Below are 24,203 nucleotides of genomic sequence, written 5' to 3'. Positions count from 1 at the left end.
AAAAACTATTTGAAGACACTGGGAGGACATCCAACAGCAGGCAGAACTAGAGGGAAGTCAACCCTTGAAAGGCAGGAGATACATTGGATGAGATTTATGTTTTTTTGTGGCCTTTTGCCTGCAGCACTCTCTAATGTGTGTGGGAGGTGTGGATTTGTAGAAAACTCTGGTCTTACTCGTTTGAGGTGTCAAGATATCAGAATTCCAAGCAAATTTCCAGAATTTTAAGGAGGAGATCCCAGAAAGAAATTAGCTGTGGAGGAGATGCGTTCCAAAGTCTGTACACAAACTGTCCAAATCCTTGGCTATCCACTGAATTACATATATGCACAGAAGGCTCCAGGGGGTCCCAATGAAATCAGCAGCAGGAAGCTGAAAGACCTGAGGGAAAATTTCAGCTGCTGCCCTTTATAAGGGAGACAAAGTTTAGAGTTTGAGTCCAGCCTAGATAATTGTCTGCTAGAACAAGATTAACACACTTGAGAGGAACATAATGGAATCCAAGGTCTGTATAATGTGTGTCATAGGTAATATCCAGCACACAAAAACCAAGTGCTAGACATAAGAAGAAACAGAAAACTGACTCATGCTCGAAACTCATTCTCAAACAGAAAAAGTGGTGACCCAGACATTAGAGTTAGCATCAAAGGTTTTAAAGCAACGCTTTCAAATATTTTCAAGGCCTTGAAAGAAAATGTAGCCATAATGAAGGAACATATGGGGAACTTCAGCAGAGAAATTGAAACTATAAAAAAAGAACCAAATGGAAATTCAAGAACTAAAAAGTCCAATAACTGAAATGAAAATTAACTTGATAGGTTTAATAGAATGAAGATTACAAAGGAAAAAATCAATGAATTTGAAGATAGATCAATAGGAATTACCCATTCTGAAGAACAGAGAGAGAAAAAAAAAACTGGAAAAATTAGGCAGAGCCTCACGGACCTGTGGGACAACATTAAAAGATCTACATACTGTGTGTAATTCAAAATTTAGTAAAAGAGAAGAGGGAGAATGAGGCATTAAAAATATTTGAAGAAATATTTGCTGATGATTTCTCAAATTTAATCAAAGATAAATTTACAGGTTTAAAAAGTTCATTGAAGCCCAAGCAAGATAAAGACAAAGAAAACCCATGCCTAGCACAGCATAAGTCAAACTGCTGAAATCCAAAGATAAAGGAATCTTGAAAACAGCCAGAGAAATATGACACATTATAAACGAAGGAACTATGATACAAATGAGAGCTGACTTCTCCTAGCAAACAATGGAGGCTAGAAACCTAATAGATCAACATCTTTCAAGTGCTGAAAAGAATAAAAACCCTCTCAAACCCGATTTCTACATCCAGTAAAGATGTGCTTCAAATATTAAGGCAAAACAGACACATTTTCAGATAAAAACAGAATTTGTCACCAGCAAACCTTCATTATAAAAAATGTCAAAGGAAGTTCATCTGGCTGAAAGGAAATAACATCAAATGAACATTCAGATCTATAGGAAGGAATGAAAAGCACTTGAAATGTGAGTGAATACAAAACACTTTATATATTTATTTTCTTCTCTTGATTTCTTTAAGAGACATGTGACTGTGTGAAAGCTAAAATTATGAGTTTGTATTGTGGCATTTACAACCTAGATGGATGTAATTTACATGATAACAATAGCACATGATAACAATATAAGTGGAACTATATTGTTGTGAAGTTTCTATATTTTATAGTAAGTAGTAAAATAATAATTTTAAGCAGATTGTGGTAAGTTAAAGATTCATATTGTAATCGCTAGAGCAACTGCACTAATACAATTCAAAGAGGGTATAGCTAAAAAAGCCAATAGAGGAATTAAAATGCAATACAAAAAAATTATTCCATTAACCCCCAAAAAAAGCAGGAAAGGAGGAACAGAGGAACAACAAAAAAGATGGAACAAGTAGAAAGCAAGTAGCAAAATAGTACAGCTAAACCTCAACACATCAATACATCAAATGTAAATGGACTAAACATTCTAATTAAAACACAGAAATTGTCAGACAGAGCAGAGAAGCAAGATCCATGTATGCGCTGTCTACAATACACATACTTTAGATACAAAGCCACACATAGGTTGAAAGTAAAAGAATGGAAAAAGATATAAAATGAAAACACAAATCATAAGAAAGCTGGGATGATTTTATTAACATCAAGTAGACTTCAAAACAAAGACTATAACAGATATTTCACAATGATAGAAGAGACAGTTCATCAGGAAGATATAACAATTTTAAGTGTATATCAACTTAATCACAGAGCTTCATATACATGAAGCAAAAATGGATAGAACTAATGGGAGAAGTAGACAATTCACAATCAGAGTTAGAGATTTTAATACCTCTCAATTGACACAAAAATAAATTACTAGACAAAAAATCAGTGAGGACAGAAGATCTGAACATCATCACTTCCCTGACTTAATTGATGTTTATAGAACATTACACCCTAAAATAATAGAATATAAATTCTTTTCAAGTGCACATAGAATGTTCACTAAAATAAGCCCTATGCTGGGCCATAAACAAGTTTTAACAAATTTCAGAAGATTAAAATCTTACAGAAATCTTTAATTCTGACTACAGTAGAATTAAATTAGGAATCAGTAAAAATAAGATATCTGGGAAAGCCCCAAATATTTGGAAATTAAACAACACACTTCTAAAAAAACAAAAAAACAAAACAAACAAACCCATGGTATATTTAAATAAGTCGAAAACTTACATTCACACAAAAACCTGCACAAAAATATTTATAGCTGCTTTATTTATACTTGCCCAAACCTGGAAGCATCCAAGATATCTTTCAGTAGGTAAATGGATAAACAAATCCTGGTACATTCATACAATGGAATATTAATCAGTGATAAAAAGAAACAAGCTATCAAGCCACAAAAAGTTATGGAGAAACCTTCACAGCATATTGCTAAGTGGAAAAAGCCAGTCTGTATGATTTCAACTATATGACATTGTGGAAAAGGCAAAACTCTGGAGACAGTGAAGGACCGGTGGTTACGGGGAGGTGAGGGAGAGACAGGATGAATAGGTGGAGCACAGTGGATTTTTAGGGCACTGAAACTATTCTGTACCACCCTGTAATGGTGGATACGTATCATTATACATTTCTCAAAACTTACAGAACTGTATGGCACAAAGAGTAAAATCTAATGTACGCTATGGATTTTAGTTAATAATGTGCCATCATTGGTGCATCAGTTGTAACAAATGTACCACACTAATACAAGAAGTAAATAATAAGGAAAACAGTGTGTTGGGGGAAAGGGACTATGTGGGAACTCTCTGTGTTTTCCCATCAATTTTTCTGTAAACCTAAAATTGCTCAAAAAATTAAATATGTTTTTAAAAACCCATGACCCAAGACTGTAAGTGACCTGATGCCTAACAAGCTCACCATATACCTTACTTCCGGTTTTCTGTTTTCCCATAATGTCTTTAACAGAGATTCCTCTGCCCTTAGGATTCTCTTGCTCAGTCGGGGAAGAGGTTATCTGGGACTGAAGGGAACGCTGAATATAAGATCCTGGAGAGAATCATGGGATGCCAGGCCAAACCAGTTGTTCTGAAACTCGGTTTGCCTTCTCGCTCACTCAAGCATTCATTCCATAATCTTTGAGGTTCTCCTCTGAGCTAACGAAGTTCTGTGCCGGGCACTGAAGATGTAACTGGCAACAAGCCACAGTCTTTTCCCACAAGGCATTCACAAGCCTGTGGGAGAGAATGACAAGTAAACAATCAGTGACAGTTCATCATGCTTAATGTTACAACACGGGTAAATCAGGGGTCCGTGGGAGTACAAGGGAGGAGTATCTAGCCTAGCCTAGGTTTGTTTAAGCAAGACTTCCTAGACATACAAGCCATGCCTCAAAATTATGGGCAGCAGCTAAGAGGAAATGGGAATGTCTCCTGGGCTTGGTCAGAGGTTTGGAAGCAAAACAGAACAGCCCATCGGGAAGCTGCAAGCAGTTCACCGTGGGGTATAAATAAAGTATGTGTGTGTGTGTGGGGTCGGTGGAGAGTGGAGGTGAAAAAAAGGGCTGGAGGAGCAGGCGGGGACGGGTCAGACCTGAGCCTTAGACCCTCTTAGACGCATTGCCTAGGCAGCCCAGCCAGACTTGGCAATGCCTGCTCCCTGGAGTCTGTGCCTAAGGCAGATGACGCGTCCTGGGGAGACGCACCAAGTCTCTTGAACACACTTGGTAGAAGGAACGATCCTATAATTACTGTGGTGATAATTAGAGGAACATCCATTGCCTCTTTCAATAAACATTGCACAAGCTGTGGCCCTCTCACCTGCGAGGGTGGGATGGGGACGGAGTGGGGAGCCAATGCTTTTGTCTCCTGCCAAGCACACCTGACTCCCCGGCTGAGGCCCAGAGGTGCCATAGATACACCTGGGACTGCTCCAGCTGGGAGCCAGTGCTGCTGGCTGATCTCTCTGAAAGTCACTCCCCAAGTGCCCCAGGCTGAGCAGCCTCCAGCCAACCCACAGGCTTCTGATTTGTTTCCACCTGGTCTTCTGGGGGGACTTCAAAAGCCTGCAGACATCCTGAGCAGGACCTGAGCAGGACATTTGGGTCACCTTAGCCTGATGCTCAAGCCACCAGTGTCTGGGCTCACACACTGTCTTCCTGGGATCATGTACACAGGATTTCCGTGGCCTGGACACTCTCCCAGCCTGTCGAATGCTGTGTGGCTTCTTATATGGTCTGCATTCACATGCTTTCCCAAGAGACACTTGGAGGGCCTCTGGTTTAGATGGAGAGAAGAAAAGCTTTCTTCTCATTTCTGACCTCATACCTTCACCCAGACCCTTTCTTCCTCATTTGTTCCAGCAGATTTTTCTCAATGTGAACAGTGGTTCCTTTGCTCCAGGGAAGGACTTGACTTTCTTTCCTCAGCACCTCCTGTCCCATCCACCCAAGACCAACTTATCACTTGGCTTTGTCTTCTATGACTCACTGGGAAATAAAGCCCAGGGGCTCCGTGTGTCTTTTTGTCTCATTAGTGACCTATCTGGTCTGTTTTGTTTTTAGCTCTCCAGAGAAGGAGCTTCTACACCTCCCAAAGCCACTTGTGCCAATGACTCCTGGTCTTTCCCATGGAGTCTGAAGCTCCACTCATGCCCCTTCAAGACTCAGAATGACAGCGTGTCATGTTCAAAGGTATAGCTGGAATTCTGTAAAAGCACCTGGCAAAGTTGTAAGAGTTAAGTTAATGTCAAGTATTTAGATTCCTTGTCCTCACATCCAGTGCCATTTATGGCATATATTTGCAGGCTGATCCCTTTCTGTGAATGGTCAGGGGAGGGTCTCTGGTGCTTTGTTCATTTCTTGGGGCCTTCCCTGTCTGAGACCTTGATCTTATCAGCTGGCTCTTTCCAGGGCGTTCTGGTGGAGCTTCAGGAAACACATTGACCCTGACTGGTTCTGGCACCTGGCAGTGGGGGAAGGAGGAAGGAGAGATTGCTTCTGAAGGAAAAGTGTACTTGGCTTTCTCATTAAAGGGTTTCCCTAGGGGAACAGGCAAGTGGCAGATGTATGGGCAATGGCCAGCTGATCCATTTGGAGATAGATTCAGGGTGTGGTGTTCCCTGTAATCCTGGGCAGGCCCTGGGAAACTGGAGCAGAGCTAGATCCTGGCCTCAAATTGGGCAAGCTGCAGGGGAGCTTGAGTGCTGGTTTCAGGTGTGCAGGCATCGTTTGGACCCTTTGGAGACGGAGGGTCCAGGGGGGCTAGTGTGTCTGTTGCCCAAGCATGCTTCTAAAACGTGGAGCTGCACTGATCATTTTCATTCATGAACATAGTAACTGGTTAGGTGCTTCAAAGTCTGGCCTCAATGTACCTTTTCAGTCTCGTCTCTCAAACTGCCCTGCGCAAATTATCCATCCTTCTCCTGGGTCCAAGCTTACTCTGAACTTTCACATCTTTGGGCCTCGCCTTATGCCATTCTCTCTTCCTAGAATGACTTTTCTGCTGGTGGTAAACCTCTCACTGTTTCAGGTGGCCTCATCCATTCTTGGAGAAGCATTCCCCAATGCCCTGGGGTGCAATTTGTCCCTCCTTCCTCTCTCTCTCCTTAAGCCCCAGTTTCACTCTGTTGGTCTCTGGTCTAGCTCTGTTATGTTTACTTCTGTGCCTGCCTCCAGTACCCAAGATGGGTGGTTCCGACATTTTTGCTCTTGCATGGCCAGCTCCTTTTCATCCTTCAGGTATTGCCTCAAATGTCACCTCCTCAGCGAGGCCTTCCTGGACCATCTGATCAAAAGTAACCCCCACCCCTACCCACTCTGTCTCATTATTTTGTGTTATCTATCATCTTCATAAAACTTAGCAGTGTCTGAAACTATCTTCACTTATTTGTCAGCTTAGACTTTGTCTTTTATTCTAGAATGTAAGCTCTGGGAGGGCAGAGACACAGCAGAATGAGTTGATAAATAGTTGGCACCCAGTAAATATCTATTGATTTATTAAATGAAGGCAAGTATGGGGTATTCTACTCAGCCCGGCCCCTCCCCCGGACTTGGCACAGAGCCTGGGCACAATAAAGGTGGGTTGCCTAGAATATTTGCTAAACGAATGAATGGAACCAAGGAACATACGAACGAAGGGATGCTGAGCTCTGCCTGCGGACTGACAAGTTGACTGACAGCTGGAGATTGGTGGCCAGCAGTCTGTTGATTGACGGCTGACAGCTGAGTGGCAGCCAAAGGATGCCTATAGGGTGTCCCGATTGGCTGGCTGCAGCAGCCCCTCCTAAAGGGGAAGGGAGGGGGCCGGAGGAGACGGCTCCGCGTGGAGAGGGGGGCAGTACCAGGCGGCGTGAGGCGGCCCAACAGCCTGGAGCTGTGCGAGCAACTGTCGCCTCGAACCGACGAACCAACGTCTCCGCGCATGGGCCAGCGCGAGGGGCGGGGCGCGCGCGTCACGTGAACGTGTTTTGGGCACGTGACCCGCGCAGGGCCAAGGCTCGCCCCCGCCCCTTCTTCTCCTCCCCTCGGCTGGTGTGAACCGAGCGGCCTCGCCTCACCGCCTAGCGCCCCCCTCAGCCGCCGCCGTCGCCGCCGCCTCCGCCCGCTGGCCATGTCCCCTGGCCGCCGCCGCCGCCGCCCAAGCTCGGCGCTCCCGCGGCCCAGCGCGCAGTGAGCGCGGGGCCCACTTGCAGTTCACCCGCCCCGGGGCCCCCTTGTTCTCAGCGCCGCCGCCATGTTGGGTTTAGAGCCGCAGCGGAGCCGCCGCCGCCGCCGCCGGTGAGGGAGGCCGAGAGCGGAACCCGCCCCGCCCCGGGGCCCAGGGAGCGGGGCCGCCTCGGAGCCCGGCCTCTCCCTGCCAGTCGCCTTCCCGGCCCGCCCGTCGTGCGAGCGAGGGAACGAGCGCCCGGGCCGCGGCCGCGCCTTCCACTCCCGGCCCGTGCGAGCCCGCCGCCCATTCGTTCCTCCGCCGCCGCCGGGCCCGGCTAGAGCCTGCAGCGAAATCCTTGAGAGTCATCGCCATGGCGGAGCAGACCTACTCGTGGTGAGTGCGGGGCTTCGGGAGGCCCGGGCGCGGCGTGGGTGGGGTGGGGGTCGAGGCCCCCGCGCAGCCGGCCGGAGGGGAAGAGGAGGAGGAACAGGTGCGTGTTGGGAGGGCCGCGGGGTTGGGGGTGCACGCCCCCCTGGTCCCCACCAGAGGGGGCGGCTGGTGCTCGGGGAAGGAGGTGAGCGGCCGGGGACCCGGCAACGGAGGAGGATGAGAGTAGGAGGCGGCGGCCCCGGCGGATGTCATCTGGTCATGGGCGGAGTAGGTGATGGTGAAGGGGATCGTGACCCCGGAGGGTGGGAAGCCCACGATGGGAAGTTGAATCCCACGGGGACCCCGGAACTGACTTAGAGGGGTGGCTTCTGGGCAGGAGGAATGGAAAGGGTGGAGAGAAGCAGGCCAGGGCAAAGGTGGGCAACTGGGCTGAGAGGAAGCTGGTGAGAAGGACAGGTGATAAGAGGCCGAACTTGGAAGTTGTAAGCGAGGAGCTTACAACTGGGGCTGCTGCTTGGCATTGGGATGGGGAGTGAAGGAAGAGTTGGTAAGGCGGGCAGAGATCCAGGTGTGAGAGAAGGAAAGCGTCTTGGGAATCAGTGGAGGGGAGTCCGTGGTGAAGAGGTCAGAAGGGGAGCCAGTTTGGATAACCAACTTCTGGAAAGGAAGCCATTGGTGACAGTGGGGCATGGGCAGAATCTTTGTCAGGGTTGGTACTCTGTTCTTCAGAACTTGAAGTGGCGTGGCGTCCTGGGTCAGGTATGGAAATGGAGGATCTGCAAGTTATGTCCATTTTTATGGGACTTTTAAAGTTATTAAATAGCTTGTTAAGGACTGAGAAGCGTACTTTGTAATTTATGGACTGAGATTGTATAGTATCTGTCCTGAGAAGGGAGAGGCCTCCCTTTGGCATGCAGAGGTGGGATATTTGCAGCAGGGGTTGAGGAATGATGAAGGGTGCAAATTCAATAATGGGGAGAAAGTCATCTCTGGAAGGTGAGAAGCAAGAAATGGGATGATTGTAGGTGTGGGCCTGGGAGATCTGGTTGCAGTCGAGAGAGATTGTTCGAAGGTGGTTTACTCTTTGAAGCAAATGTGGTTTGGGATGGAACTGTAGGCTTTTCCTTAGAGCAGAGTATAATAGAGTGGGAAGAGTCTGGTGTTTGGATTTGGAAGACTTGGTTTACAGGTCCAGTTTGCCACTAAGTTGCTTTATAATTAGACAAGATAATAAGTTCTCTATTTCTTTTTAATTACATATAAAATAGGGAAATGACCTTTTTCGTAGGCTGTAAGGATTAAGAATAACTACAAAGCACATGACAAACTGTAAAGTGCTGTATTTCACTATGTTATAATTATTTTAGGGAAACAGCAAAGAAATGGGTCATACCTGAAAATAAAGAATGGTTTGGGGAAGAAGGCTTTAATTGAGTGGATAATTTGTGGTGGTTGGGGTTATAAGTCGTTTCTTCACACAGGGAAAGAGGATTGGTGATCGAAGGTGATAATTAAAAAGGGAACTCAGTGGTGTATATACCACTTCAAGAAGATAACAGATCGAAAGAATTGATAAAGGAAGAATTAAGATCTCAGTGAATAGTTGTGACTGCATGTGTATTTTTAAATGAACATGTAAACTAATTTGATAGTTTTGACCAACAGTGACCCGCCTCTCAATAGCAGGTGATATGGAGTAAAAATTATAATTCAAGCTTTCTTATGGATAGAGTAAGAAATGAAGGTAAAGATACTCCTGTCATGTCTTGTAACTAACTCATCCTGAGCTTCTTAACACTCTGGAACAGCTGAGAGTCCTGACGGCTGCCCTCCTGTTTTCATTGTGCTGTATAGAGGCTGTGAATGATTGAAAGAGCAAACATAGAGGCCAAGAAATGGGAAAAAAGAGAGTTTTACTAGGTAGGTTGACCACACACTACCTCTGTGTGATGTTGGATGGCTCTGCTAGTTAAGGAGGGATTATTTTGTGAAGTTTGACAGTTTACAAGAATTATCCTACTAAAATACTTTCTTCAGTGTCAGCTTCCTTTATGTGCTTCACAGGCAAAGCTCCTTGAAATCAGAATGCTTAGCCCTTCACCTTTACCATGTATTGAGATGGGGAAAGTTCTTACATCATCTTGAGAGAGGGTGGTATATGAGGGGAGAGGATGAGGAAACCAGGCAGCTTTGCAGTTCTTTTTGAGTCAACTGGGTAAAAGCATAAAGAAGCACCATGTGTCTTTTAATATACAGCAGGTCTTAGAATAACATCCTTTTGCTCAGTGTTGTTTTGTTATAATGATGAGATGCCATGGGAACTTAACTCTTGTTTATGTTAATTAGCCTGTGGTAACATTGGTTTCGTTATTTATACATTGCTTTGCTTAAAGTTGCAGGACCTGTGGATGATGTTAAGTAAGGATTTACTGTATACTCATTAATTCTTATGAGTCTCTGAGGTAGGTGATCTTTCTCTGTTTTATAGAGGAGGAAACTTAGGCTCAAGGGGGCAAGTGATTTGTCCAAGAACTTTACCTGTGATGCTTTAGTTTGTTTGACATGAATTCTCCCATCATTTTATTCATTCTCACTGAAATACAAATGTGGAAAAGGTGTTTCAAAAATTGTGTGTAAAATGAGTTTTGGATTATCTATCATTTTGCAATATCTTTGTCACTGTTCCCTGGGTTTGTGCACATAATCAAGAGTTGATTGTTTTGTTTAAATAGACTCGCACTTTATTTGTATGTGGCCTTTAGGAAAATCAACCTGTGGAGAGTAGTATGGCAATAAAGATTTGTCTGAGGATGGAGTTAGTGAAGAATGTAGAAGCATATGAAAATAAGTTCCTTTAGGATTTTTTTGTATAAGACATGTAAATTATAAAACAAGATTGGCCATGAGTTGATAATTGTTGAAGTTCAGTGATGAGTGTATGGTTTATTGTATTCTGTATACTTTTACATGCTTAAATTTTTCATTTAAAAAAAAGCCCCTACCCATAAATTCATGCTATTCTCTGGTTTCTGTGCTTGCTTTCTTCCTTGCAAATTCTATCAAAATCCTGTTACCAAAGGGTATGGCTCCAGTTCCGCCTGGCTGTGTAGCATTTTTCTGACCACAGCAACAGAAAGTGATCTCTTTAATACTGTGGCATCACACCTTCCTTTTCATGTCTGAATACCTAGTTTCCTTTCTAGATTGTAAACTCAGTGAGGGTAAGGACGCTGTTTGTTCTCCCCTAGTGTCTAGGGCATTGTCTTGCCCACAGCTCATGCTTAGTTCATACGGAGTGGTTGAATATGATAGTAGATTTCACGGTGGTTCATTCTTTGTGGAAGGAATATCAAGCGTAAGGAAAGCTACAGATAGATGAGTGTTTATAATGCATATACTCACAAGATAGAGCTTTTGGTAACTTAGTTTGCTAGTGTCTCAGTGTTGTAAGAATGAGGAATGCCATCCCTTAATAAAGTTTTAAATAAAAGCTATTGACAGAAAAAATTAAAATAATTGGTAGTAACACCACAGTCTTTATCCTGATTTATCCACAAGATTCTGCTTATATTCTTTTTACTCTTAAATACTGAGGAAGTGAAAGAAGACATGTGAAAACACAAACTGAAGGTGCAAACTATACTTTTACTAATTTGAGAAAAACACCTTCCTCAATGTGTACTTAGGAGCAGTTATTTTAGGGTGAGTTCTGTGAGAAACAGGAGCTTGTCTGCTGATGGAGTCCATGCAGAGCTTGTATATAACTGCCCTTGAACCTCGCTAAAAATTACTATGTTAGGGTCAATGCTGGTTGAGGGGGAAAGGAAGTCAGTCCTTGTGAATGAATCTCATGCAAATGAATTTTGTTACTAATGTAGTATTATAATAATTTATTGTGTGTTTTCTATGTGCTAGGGCTTTACAAGCATTGCTAATGAAGGAAACTAAGGCTCAAAGAGTTTAACTTGTCTAAGGATGTAAACAGTAAAAGAGTTCCAAGTCAAGACTTTGACGCCAGGACTCTGACGTTGAATCTACTTCCATTTCCACGATCACTGCTCTAAGCCAATCACTCTTTTCCTTGAGTTCCCTATTAGCCTCTTCAGTGGGTTCCTTCCCTCCGTTCTCCACACAGTGCCTATGGTCCTGAGTGGCTTTCTCACAACCGAAGTTGAAGATGTCAGTCTGCTTAAAACTCTTCAGTGGCCTTTGGCCACATTTAGAATAAAATCCAAACTCCTTAGTATGGCTCTTCATGGTCTGATCTTGTGTGTCTCTGCGGGGATGACAGTAAACAAACTAAACGTTACACAAGAATAAGATTCTATTTTAGTACTCTTTCCAGTGCCTGATGTATAATAGGTGGTTGGTAAATATTTACTAAATAAACGAATGAGAATGCTTCCTTTCCCCTGGGCTACTTATTTTAAGAGCTAATCTAAGGCCTGCATTATATGAAGGTGATATATTGTTGTGATAATAGATGTTATCCTGTCAGGCATTTGCAAATAGTGCTAAACCTGAGAATTAAAATAATACAGATCTCCAGAACTAATGGAACTCACTTCTACTTTCAGATTATTGTTGTATATCATTGTGTTATATCTGTTGTGATCATATCTGATTGTATCTTGTGATCCTTGCATCTGATGTAAAAAACTTTGGTAGCATCATAGACTTTAGATTTTCTCATTATTTTAAAAACATGTTTTGCTTATAGTTCAAGTGCTATGATAATATTTTGGCAATGCGAGATTCAAACTAAAATTAGCCAAAGCTAAGACTATGAATTTGTATTGAACTCATTTTCCTCAATGCTGCTTATAAAACCTTTTGGGGGAAAAAAACTGGACTGTTTGTAACCATTTCAGCCTGTAATTTATCAAGTAGTACTATGAATGAAAATGCCTGATGTTCATGCATCCCTCAAAATAGATTTCTATGTGATCATTTATTTTAGAGATAACAAGTGCTACTGAGTTGTAAGGTGTTATGTAGTTCTTTTTAATTGTATTTTATTTCAACATTAATAACTTACTTAGTTTTCATCATTCTTAATCTTCAAACCATCCCATGAAAAATCAGGAGATGCCCTAACAGGAGTTATCTAACCAAGGGCTGTTTTAGTTAGCTATATTTGGCGTCTGAAACTTGATGTGATTGCTATCCCTGGCAGTAGAGCCATAAGGATAATTTGATTTTTAAAAATCAGTATTTTCTGGAGTTTAATGGTCCCTCTTAGGAATTAAAGGGAAATACTGGTTTTATTTGTTGTGTGTATAAATCAAGTAACATTTGCAACTTTGAGTTACTGTAGTGTATTTTCAAATCTTCACTTAAAGAGTTAGACACAAAGTGCTTCTCTTGTGGAATTTGAACCTCTTAGGTATCTAGAGGGGCTGCAGATGACCAACTTCAGTATTATAGGAAAAACCTACAGTTGGTTCCTATGATCCCTGCAATGAATTGTTACCTCTCAGATTTTGTTAACAGCTCTCACTAGGGCTATGGCATAAAATAAAACAGACCCATTCGTTTGCTACGATAAGCCTAGATTGAGTTGTTGTGGGAAAAGTTAGGTTTGAAAATGTTTTTAAGGTATTAGACCAAAGCATTAGCCTGATAGAGACCTAGCAGAAAATCGCATTTCTTGGTTTGTGGGGTTTACCCTAACCTGGTAGGAAAACCTGATAATCTCTATTTTGGAGTTCTAGTATTAATAGTGAAGAACTACTAAAGAATAAAAAAAAAAAGTTCACTAAAGTAGAGGTATGCCCTAGTTGTTTTTCATGTTTGTGAATTCTATGGAATATGAGTGATCACTCTTAAGTATTCAATTCTGTCACTGCCACTCATTAAATTTTTATTTGAAATCCTATGATATGAGAATCTAATTCTGTTTTGGTTTCTCTGAATCAGGAAGTCTTTAGTTTTAGGTGATCGTCATCTCTGATTAACTGTGATCTACTCTTAGTCCCATGACCTACTCTTAGTCCCAGTGTTGTATTTTGTACAATGGTTATGCCTGTCCTACTCCACACGGTTGTTGTGAGAATTCAGTGGATAAGGTATGGAAAATGCTTCCTACAGGCGAGTTATTAGTTCTCTACATTGTTAGATCCAGATAGGTTCTAGATAGAGTTAATGATTTTTCTTGTTTTACAATTTAACCAACATTTAAACTTTGACATGTCCATTCTAGTGAGAATTCTATTGACATGCCCAAATAATGCCATATAAAAAGAAATAGAAATTGTCATCGAGTTGCCATATTGTTGCCTGTGAAATGTGTTAAATAGTCATCTCCTATTAGTCACAAGTTTCGTTCATCAGTATATTCCGTAAAACAAAGAAAAATTGTGAATTGAATAAAGGCTAAATTTTTTTCTAAGATAGTTTTGTTTTGATCTTTTGAAGGCAGTTTCCCTCAAAATCTACTCAAATGAGGGAAAAGCAGTGGTGTGGATAACCCTAGTTTTTTCCTGGTTTTCTTTGGAATTCACAGGAAATTTTTCTACCCTAAGAGGCCTAAGGAGGGGCTGTTAGCAGTTTATCTGTTTTTTTACTCTACACTAAGCCTGCCAGGCACACCCACTTCCCCTTCATCTGAGGGCTTCAGGCTTGGGCTTCACTTTTGACCTAACTAGGACATGTGTCAAAGTTGTTAATTGTTTCTTCCACCTGGTGATACAGACTTTTTGACCTAAGTATAGTGCTTGCCTGATTTGTTGTTTCCTTCTCTTAAGTTTTGCTCAAAGTTGTCTAGTTTGACCTTCCAGATTTGACTAAATCTTCAGGACTTGCCTGACAGCCTTAACTTTTTTAAACCTTTGACTTATATGCTCTGACTTTATAAACTTCTAGACATTTACATTCATTTCTTAAAAATGCTTGCAAAAGACTACTTTTGAAGTAAAAGTTACTTTAGAAGTGAAAGTTAACTTTAGAGAACAGATTCTCTTATCTATGCCATTGGTTATGCCAAAGTACCTTAAAAATACTAAGGTCTAATAACCTAAAAATATTTTCACATTACTTTTTTATAGGGATTCAGTCTAGTCTTATTGCAGAAATGCCACCTGGGCCACATCTAGGTTAGCTAGAGGTAGTTAAAAGACTAAAGTTAGTTAACCAAGAGGAGGGAGAGTGTAGAGAGACCACAAGTTGAGGCTTGGGAAACTCACAATTGAGAAATTTGCTTAGGAGGAAGAGTCAAAGGAAGCTCCATCAGAGAAAGGGTAATCAAGAAAGTGTAGTGGCGATGAGAGAAAAGGCACAGAGAATTTTTAGGGGCAGGAGTGTAAAAAGCTACAGGGTTCAAAGAGCAGAAGAAACAAGCTATTGAATTTGCAAAGGAAGTCATTATTGAAAGTGCACTAATAAAGATCAGAATGGTGAGGGTGACAGCCAAATTAGGGATGGGTAATGAGGAAATAAAGGCATCCTTTGAGTACTGGCTGTTTGTTTGAGAGGTAAGATGTGAAAGACTAAGGAAAGAGGGTGGTTGATACAGATAGCGGGGTCGTAAGGGTCTTTTGTTTTCTTTGTTTTTTTTTCCCCCCTTGTTTGAAGCCAGGGAGAAGGAGAAACTGATCTTGAAAAGAGATTTTTTTTTTTACTATAGTTTAAGTTTAGGGATTTTGACTTTTTTTTTTTTTTAAATCATGGATTTGTCAGGAGTTGTGAAGAGACCTTAATGGGGAATGAATGCTTGGTGTGTTCATTTAGTCTTTGTGTCTCTGTTGGCCTTTACATTGCCACTAGTTCAGATTGTATTTCATTTGGATGTTCTACGGTTTCTGTAATTGCCTACAGTATAAAATCCAACCTCTTCAGTCTGACTTTCAAAACAATCTGGCCTTATAACCCTTCTTCCCTATATTTTCTTTAAAATACTTGTTATTTCAGTCAAATTGAATTACTCACTGTTTCCCTTTTTAATTCAACTCATGTACCTGGTTAGCCTTTCTCCGAAGTCTCTAAATGCGTTAAGTCCTACCCATCTTTCAAGGTTTAGCTGACATTCTGACCTTCCGTAACAGCATTCTGATTAGCCCAGGAGAAATATTCTTCTGATGCTGGTAGTTCTTTATCTGATCCTGTCATATGGCAGCACTTAGGATTTTGTGACCTGGTATTGAATGTATTTATGTGGCTGTCTTCCCACCTTGATGGTAAACTCTGTAAGGATAGGATCAAAGTCATTAATTTCATGGTGCAAGGACTTACACATAGTAGGTGCTCAGATTTTTTTTTTTAAGGAGTGAATATTTTCGAGGTGAAATTTGCCCAATACTGGGTTTTAGAGTAGAATATCTCCCTAAAAATGTGCTGGGGCACACAGAAGAGAGGAGAGAATACTTACCTAATATTAAAATCTCTTTGCTCTTTGAAGAGAATTCGAAGTAAAATTGTTACCATTAAGTTGGGTCAAGTGTTGTGGCCAGATTTGCCTAACTTCCTAATATTTATACAGCCTTTAGAAAAAGAAAGCGGCTCAGCCTGGGACTGAACACGTAAGGGAGACATTGACCACGGACTAGGCTCTGCAGAGTAGTCTTCATCCCAAACAGGCACTTGTTAAATGTGTGACATACTGTTTTTTTAAAGTGGAGAAGCTCTTTTTTTTTTTTTTTGCAATTAGCAAAACAGTTTTAGGGAAAAAATTTCAGTAACATGCTCAGATGAAAATATTTTGTGGGAAACTTCTTTTGAGGCATGAGGAACTATAAGCTATATGGAAACTAGCTTCTGAGCAATTTTAACATTTTCTCTGCTACTTCAGAAATTCATATTCTTTGTATGTACTTGTAAACTTTTGTTTAAAAAGCTAAACACCTTAAAAAACGAAGTTATTTTGCTTTCATATTTTTCCTACTTCTAAAAGACTGTTCCTCTTTTAACTTATTTCTTGTCTCTTTTTTAGTAATTATTATTCAGAAAGGGCAATTTAAAAATTTTCTTGGCCTGGTGTGTGCATACCTAAAATTTCATAGATCCAGCAGTGCCTCAGTCTTAGATCAGAATTAAATAACTAGTTATCTAGAATAAGCATAAACCAGAAGATTGGGGGATTAAGAGTTTGTTTCTGTTTTTGAACCTTTGCATGCTGTACATACAATGGTGAAAAAAACCTACAGGCCTAAGGATGAGTTATTAGGCTGTTATTCATGGATAGCAAAGGCTCTAAAAGCCAGAAATAAGGGTCATTAACCAACTTAGAAAAAAGAGAACAACAAGTAGAAGTAGGCAAGAACTGTGAATAGCAGATGTGATTGGAAAGTAGAAGCAAAAGTGAAGGTTAAAGACTCAAGCATCACTAAGCTTCAAGTAGTAAGACCAAATGAAAAGTAGAGCCAGCTACTATAGGATAGGAAACTAATCCAGAATCCTCATACAGTAGAGGTAAACATGGCCCAGCACAGATCTGGAAATCCAGGATTGTGCTTCAATTTAGACTTACCAAGTTGATAACGAGTCAACATTTGGTGATTGGGCAGTTCTTAGCCTGTTCCATAGCCGAGTGCGTCTAGTTTGGCGTCACAGCTAGAGATCTTGGAGACATTCTTTTTTTTTTTTTTTTTAAAGATTTTATTGGGGAAGGGGAACAGGACTTTGTTGGGGAACAGTGTGTACTTCCAGGCCCTTTTTCCAAGTCAAGTTGTTGTCTTCAATCTTAGTTATGGCTGTATATCTTCATTCCCATCTTTGCTCTGGGATGACCCTCCTTTGTGTTACCTGTTACGCTGCACTTGCCTCTTTCAGTTGTTCGCTTCCTTGTTCTTCCCCTTGTCCATCCTTCAGGACATGGATTATGTTTTGTTCATGTCTTTATCCTCAGTGGTTTGGCACGTAATTTATTAAAATAGTGTTAGTTGTATAACCCTAAGAAAAGTAAAATTATTAAGATGAAAAGAGTGTGTGATATCTTAAATCACTATCAACCCTCAGTTTAAGAGCTTAAAAGGGGCAAGTATCAAATATTATTTGGGTAGAACATTTTCTTAGGCTAAGCAAATGAAACTATTATTATTCAAATGTTACCTTGATAATCACTGTTTAATTTATGGAATCTCTTCAGAAAATGCAGTGTTGGAGAATTGGTTGCTATATGGGATAGCTATTATCACAATAATACTGAATAACAAATTACCCCAAAATTGAGGGGCTTAAAATAGGAATCAAATATTTGCACAGATCTGCAGATTGGCTGGGGCAAGTTTGCTCTTTTCTTCAGATCTGTAAGTCAGCTGGATGGTGGGCCCAGGCTGAATGGACATCAGCTACCCGGGTAAGTTCTTTTCATGGCAGTGGCAGAGGCACTGGAGGAGGGCAAGTGGAAATCTGCAAGACTTCTTGGGGCTCAGGTTCAGAACTGGCACAGTGCCATTTCTGTTTCATTCTTTCAGGCGAAGCAAGCCATATGGTGAAAACCAAAGATAACCACAAAATTAAACCTTGTCCTTTTAGTGGGAAGAGCTCATGTGGGAATCGAACTGGCAACCTTGGCATTAGGAGCATGATGCTCCAATCACCTAAGCCACCGGGCCAGCTCCCCTTTGCCCATTTTTTAAAAAACATTTTTATTGGGGAATATTGGAGAACAGTGTGTTTTTCCAGGACCCATCAGCTCCAAGTTGAGTCGTTGTTGTTGGTTTTTTTTTCAATCTAGGTGTGGAGGGCGCAGCTCATGTGGGAATTCAACCGGTGACGTTGGTGTTACGAGCACTACGCTCTAACCTGCTGATCCAACTGGCCTCTCATTTTGCCCATTTTAAAAAATTGAATCAGTCGTCTGTCTGTTGTTGAATTATAATATTTATATATTCCGGATACTAGACCCATATCCAATTATATGATCTGCAAATATTTTATCTTCTTCTGTAGGTTATCTTTTTTACTTTCTTGGTAGTATCCTCTGATGTACAAAAGGTTTTAATTTTGATGAAGTCCAATTTATCTGTTTTTGTTTTATCACTTGTGCTTTTGGTGTCACGTTTAAGAAATCATCACATGATTCAAACTCATGAAGATTGCTCCTATGTTTTCTTCTCAACGTTTTATGATTTTTAGCTCTTGTGTTTAGGTCTTTGATTCATTTTAAGTTAATTTCTGTTTCGATGTCAGATAGAGGTCCAGCTTTGTTCATTTGCATGTGGATATCTAGTTGTCCTAGGATCACTTGTTGAAGAGACAATTCTTTCCCCATCAACTGATCTTGGCACCTTGTCAAAATCAATTTGCCGTAGATATATGGGTTTATTTCTGGACTCTCAGTTCTGTTCCACTGACATAGTTTGTCTATCCATGTGCCAGTACCACACACTTTTTTGAAATAGGGAAGGGTGAGGCCATCAGTATTGTTTTTTTTCAAGGTTGATTTGGCTATTCAGGGTCCTCCGATTCAATATAAATTTGAGGATCAGCATTTCCATTTCTTCAAGAAAAGACCATTAGGATTTTGATAGTGATTACACTGAATCCATAGATCACTTTGGGGAGTATTTTTATTTTAACAGTGTTCTCGTTTATTTAGGTTTTCTTGTTTTCAACAGTGTTTTGTAGTTTTCAGTGTGTAAATCTTGTACCTCCTTGATTAAACTTATTCCTAAATACTTTACTCCTTTTGTTTGTTTGTTTAAAACAGATCTGTAGGGGGTGGCTGGTTAGCTCAGTTGGTTATAGCGCGGTGCTCTTAACAAGGTTGCCAGTTCGATCTCCACATGGGCCACTGTGAGCTGTGCCTTCCACAACTAGATTGAAACAACTACTTGGAGCTGATGGGTCCTGGAAAAACACACTTAAAATAAATTTTTAAGAAAGTTTTAAAAACTAAAATAGATCTTTATTTTTCATTGTTGAAAGATATTTATGCTAGGTATAGAATTCTAGGTTGACAGTCTCCCTTTTTTTCTTCCATCCTTCTGTCCCTCCCTTCCAGTACTGTATTTTTTATTTAAAATATTATTTTTTAGTTTCAGGTGTACAAAACAACATAGTGATTAGACATTTATATACCTCACAAAGTGATAACCCCAGTAAGTCTATTACCCATCTGACACTGTACAATTACTACAATATTATTGAGTATATTCCCTATGCTGTACTTTATATCCCTGTGACTATTTTTTAAAATTATAGTTGACATTCCATATTATATTAGTTTCAGGTGTACAACATAGTGGTTAGTCATTTATATAATTTATGAAGTGATCCCCCCATAAGTCTAGTATCCATCTGACACTACACATAGTTTTTACAAAATTATTGACTATATTCCCCATACTGCACTTTACATTGCCGTGACTGTTTTGTAACTACCAATTTGTACTTCTTAATCCCTTCGCCTTTCTCACCCAGCCCTGAACCCCCTCCCATCTAGTAACCATCAGTTTGTTATCTATGAGTCTGTTTATGTTTTCTTTATTTTGTTCTTTAGATTTTACATGTAAGGGAGATCATATGGTATTTGTCTTTTTCAGTCTGACTTATTTCGCTTAGCATAATACCCTGTAGGTCCATCCATGTTGTCACAAATGGATTTTATTATTTTTTATACTAGAGTAATTTCCATTGTATATATGTATCACATGTTCTTTATCCAGCCATCTTTTGATGGGCATTTCGGTTGCTTCCATTTCCTGGCCATTGTAAATAGCGCTGCAGTAAACATAGGGGTATATATGTATTTTCAAATTAGTGTTTTAGGTTTCTTTGGATAAATACCCAAGAGTGGAATTGCTTGGTCATAAGGTAGTTCTATTTTTAATTTTTTGAGGACCCTCCATGCTATTTTCCGTAGTGGCTGTGCCAATTTGCAATCCCACCAGCAGTGCATAAGGGTCCCCTTTTCTCCACATCCTCGCCAACACTTGTTGATTTATTGATGATGGTCATTCTGACAGGGGTGAGGTGATACCTCATTGTCGTTTTTATTTGCATTTCTCTGATGATTAGTGATGTTGAGCATCTTATGTCTGTTGGCCATCTGTAGGTCTTGTTTGGAGCAATGTCCTTTCAGGTCCTCTGCCCATTTGTTGATTGAAGTATTTTATTTACTCTTTTTGATGCTATTGAAAATTAAATTGTTTTCTTAATTTCCTTTTTGGATTGTTCATTTCCAATGGATAGAAATATAAGTGATTTGTGCATGTCAGTCTTGTACAGCTGCAACTTTGTCAAATTTGTCCATTAGCTATAGTCGTCGTTTTGTGTATTCTTTAGGATTATATATATAAAATCATGTCGTCTGTGAGTAGAACTAGTTTTACTTCTTCCTTTATAATTCGGATGTCTTTTATTTCTTTTGCTTGCCTGATTGGCTAGAACTTTCAGTTCGATGTTGAATTGAAGTGAAAAAAGGTGGGCATCCTTTTGTTTCTGACTTTATGGGGAATTCACTCATTTAAAGTATACAGTCCAGTGTGGTTTTTAGTACATTCACAGAGTTGAGCAACCATCACCATAATCAATTTTAGAACATTTTTTTCATCCCAAAAGAAATTCTGTACCCATTAGCAATTACTCCTTTCCCCTCTTTTCCTCAGCGCCTGGCAGCCACTAATGTACTTTTTGTTTCTATGGATTTATTTGCCTGTTTCATATCAATGAAATAACAATATGTGGTCTTTTGATTTCTTTCACTTAGCTTGATGTCTTTATGTTTCATCCATGTTGTAGCATGTATTAGTACCTCATTCCTTTTTACTACTGAATAATATTCCATTGTATGGATAGACCACATTCTATTTTTTGCATTTACTGAATGAACATTGGCGAATATTTGGGTTGTTTTATGTTTTGGCTATTATGACTAATGCTACTGTGAACATATGTGTACAAGTTTTTGTGCAGATGTGTGTTTTCATTTCTCTTGGGTGAATACCTAGAAGAGGAATTGCTGGCTCATAGGGTTTCTCTGTGCTTAACACTTTGAGGAACTGCCAAAACTTTTCCAAAACAGCTGCACCATTTTACATTTCCACCAGCAGTATATGAGGGTTCTAATTTCTCCACGTCCTCACCAACACTTGTCATTGTCCATCTTTTTTATTAAAGCCATCCTAGTATGTGAAGTGTTTTTTATTTGTGTAACGCTTATATTTAAGGGTTTATAGAGGGAAAAAGCAGTGGTTTAAAATGTTAGATCTGTCTGTTCTTAACGGTGTAGTAGAACATCAATTTTAGTTACCTGAAAATCTAGCATTGGGGGAAACATACAGTCTTTTGGCTTGCAAAATTTCTTTGGGCTACTCATTTTATTTTTTAAACATGCTAGAACCATTAGGAAGAAATTAGCATCAGATGATTAATGTTAAACTAGTTCCTTCCCTTGGTGTTAGTGAATGGACCAAATTACTCTGGCAGCCTGCCGCATCATCCCTAGGACTGGGGCTGGTTTAATGACGGGAGTTTTTTGGGGGGTTTTTTTTTTTTTGCTTCGTTTTTTTTGGTGGCGTGGAGCAGGGGAAGAAGTCCTCCATATCTCTCCTTTGCCAAGAAGGTAATCACTAGAGGAATTATTTGTAAAATATGACCTTTTCTGGGGAAGCACTGTGCGATAGAAATATAAGATACATGCTCATATGTAGTTTAAAGTTTTCTGATAGCCACTTTAAAAAGTACAAAGAAACAGGTGAAATTAATTTTAATACTAGTTTATTTAGCCCAGTGTATCAAATACATTTGTATCATTGAGTGCATGTAATCAATACATAAATTGTTAACGTGATATTTTACATTATTTTTTTTAGCACAAAGTCTTCTCAGTTCAGACTAGCCCCATTTCAAGAGCTTGGTAGCTGCATGTGGCTAGCAACTCCCATACTGAACAACACAGTCCTGGAGGACTGAGCTTCTTCTCGTGTGTGTGTGTGTGTGTGTGTGTGTGTGTGTGTGTGCTGTACATCTAGGAAATGTAGATGAGTGGTTGATCAGCCTGTATTTCTGGTTCTTTAATTTTTATATTGTTACTGCTTTTTTTTTTTTAATGAAGAAGAGAGTGTTTCTAGGGTCAGAGAGGCAAGCTCCTTCCATAAGCTTACATTTTTGGTTGAGAATAGAGATTACTTAACAGGAGGAAGGAAAAAACCAGTCCCTCTCATCATTAGGATGTACCGACTCTAGAGTTCTTAACAAGTGAAAGAAATCGGTGAGAACTGCTATTGATGTTTGGTCCTTATTCTAATTGTTCTAGATGTTCAGGGTCTGTTTTGGCCTGTTCTTTATCACAATTAAATCCTACTTGTACTGTTTGACCACATAGCTCACTTCGTTAGACAGAATAAGGTGGTAGATTTGATCTCTATAATTAATAACTTTATACTTTTTGGGGCTTCACTATAGTAATTAAAACAGAATAAACAGGATCCTGTTTTGTCCTTCATCCTTCTGTCCCTCCCTTCCAGTACTTTATTTTTTATTTAAAAAAATTTTTTAAATTTGTTTCAGGTGTACCAAACAGCATAGTGATTAGACATTTATATACCTCAGAAAGTGTTGTTAGACTGCTGCCATTTGCTTTGTGAGATGCCAGCAAATGTAATTAAGACAACTTCAAGAGAAAAGAGATTTCCGTGGGCCATTGTATAGACTGTGTGTCCCAATCAATCATATGATGATCGCAGGGACTTAATTTGGTCAACATGTCTTAATCTTTGAGTACCTTTACTCACAGCTTACATTTTCTGATTTGCCTCAGTCCCCACCATTTTCTGTTGCTGTACAATGAATCACTGCATCGCTAGTGGATGTTACTTACCGAGCCCCTGAAGGCAATTGAATTGTGACCGTCTGCTACCTGATCAGCTATCGCCTCTCCTTCTCATAACCACTGTCATTATTCCCTTGCTTTTCAGAAAACTAGTTTTATGTTTACTCCATTTTTATGTTTTACTGTACAGCATGTTTAGTTTTGCTTTATTTTAATGAAGTTGAGTATTAATAAAGATGATATGTATTGTATTTTATAATTTGCTTTTTTCGGTCACTATTGTTTCTAAGATTTGTCCCAGGCGTTGCACTCATTTCTGCAGCTATATAATGTTCCATCGTATGAATATACTATAATTTATTTATACGTGCTTCTGTGGATGGATATTTAGGTTTCCAGTTTGGGACTATTTCAGAGAGTTCTGTGAACATTCTTGTACATATTCATGTTTAAGAATTTTCTAGGGTTTCTTACCTACGGCTGAATCTATCCGTCTCTTTTATGGTGAGTGCTTTTGTGTCATAAGAAATCCTTTTCTAGCTTGAGGTCCTCAAGGTATTCTATATTTTCCTCTAAATAGGAATGGGTTAGGGTTAGGGTTAATACTTTGCCTTTTACATATAAATTTTTAAATTTAGAATTTAGTCTAAATTAAGATTATATATGTATAATTTTATGCACATATATATGTATAATCCTATGTAATCCTCTTTTTTTTTATTGTGGTAAATTACAAAACAAGATTTTCCATTTAACCATTTTTAAGAGTACAATTCAGTGGCATTAAGTATGTTCACAATGTTGTATAACCATCACCATCATCCATCTCCAGAACTTTTTCATCTTACAGAACTGAAACTCTATACCCATTAAACACTAAGTCCCCATTATACCCTCCCCTAGTCTCTTGCAACCACCATTCTACTTTGTCTC

The 24,203-nt window shown here is 39.9% G+C and overlaps 1 protein-coding gene across 1 annotated transcript in view; it reads left to right on the top strand.

Moving 5' to 3' along the window:
• Window positions 1–7,049: 7,049 nt before the first annotated feature.
• SPPL3 (signal peptide peptidase like 3) overlaps window positions 7,050–24,203 on the top strand; it is a 109,522-nt gene continuing 92,368 nt past the window's right edge. Inside the window, exon 1 of the mRNA XM_033098144.1 lies at window positions 7,050–7,561. Within this exon, the coding sequence (XP_032954035.1) occupies window positions 7,539–7,561 (23 nt within the window). The 5' untranslated portion in view covers window positions 7,050–7,538. The remainder of the gene's footprint in view (window positions 7,562–24,203) is intronic.

This window comes from Rhinolophus ferrumequinum, chromosome 25 (genome assembly GCF_004115265.2).
Source record: "Rhinolophus ferrumequinum isolate MPI-CBG mRhiFer1 chromosome 25, mRhiFer1_v1.p, whole genome shotgun sequence".
NCBI lineage: Eukaryota > Metazoa > Chordata > Mammalia > Chiroptera > Rhinolophidae > Rhinolophus > Rhinolophus ferrumequinum.
This window is presented reverse-complemented; position numbering and strand designations above follow the sequence as displayed.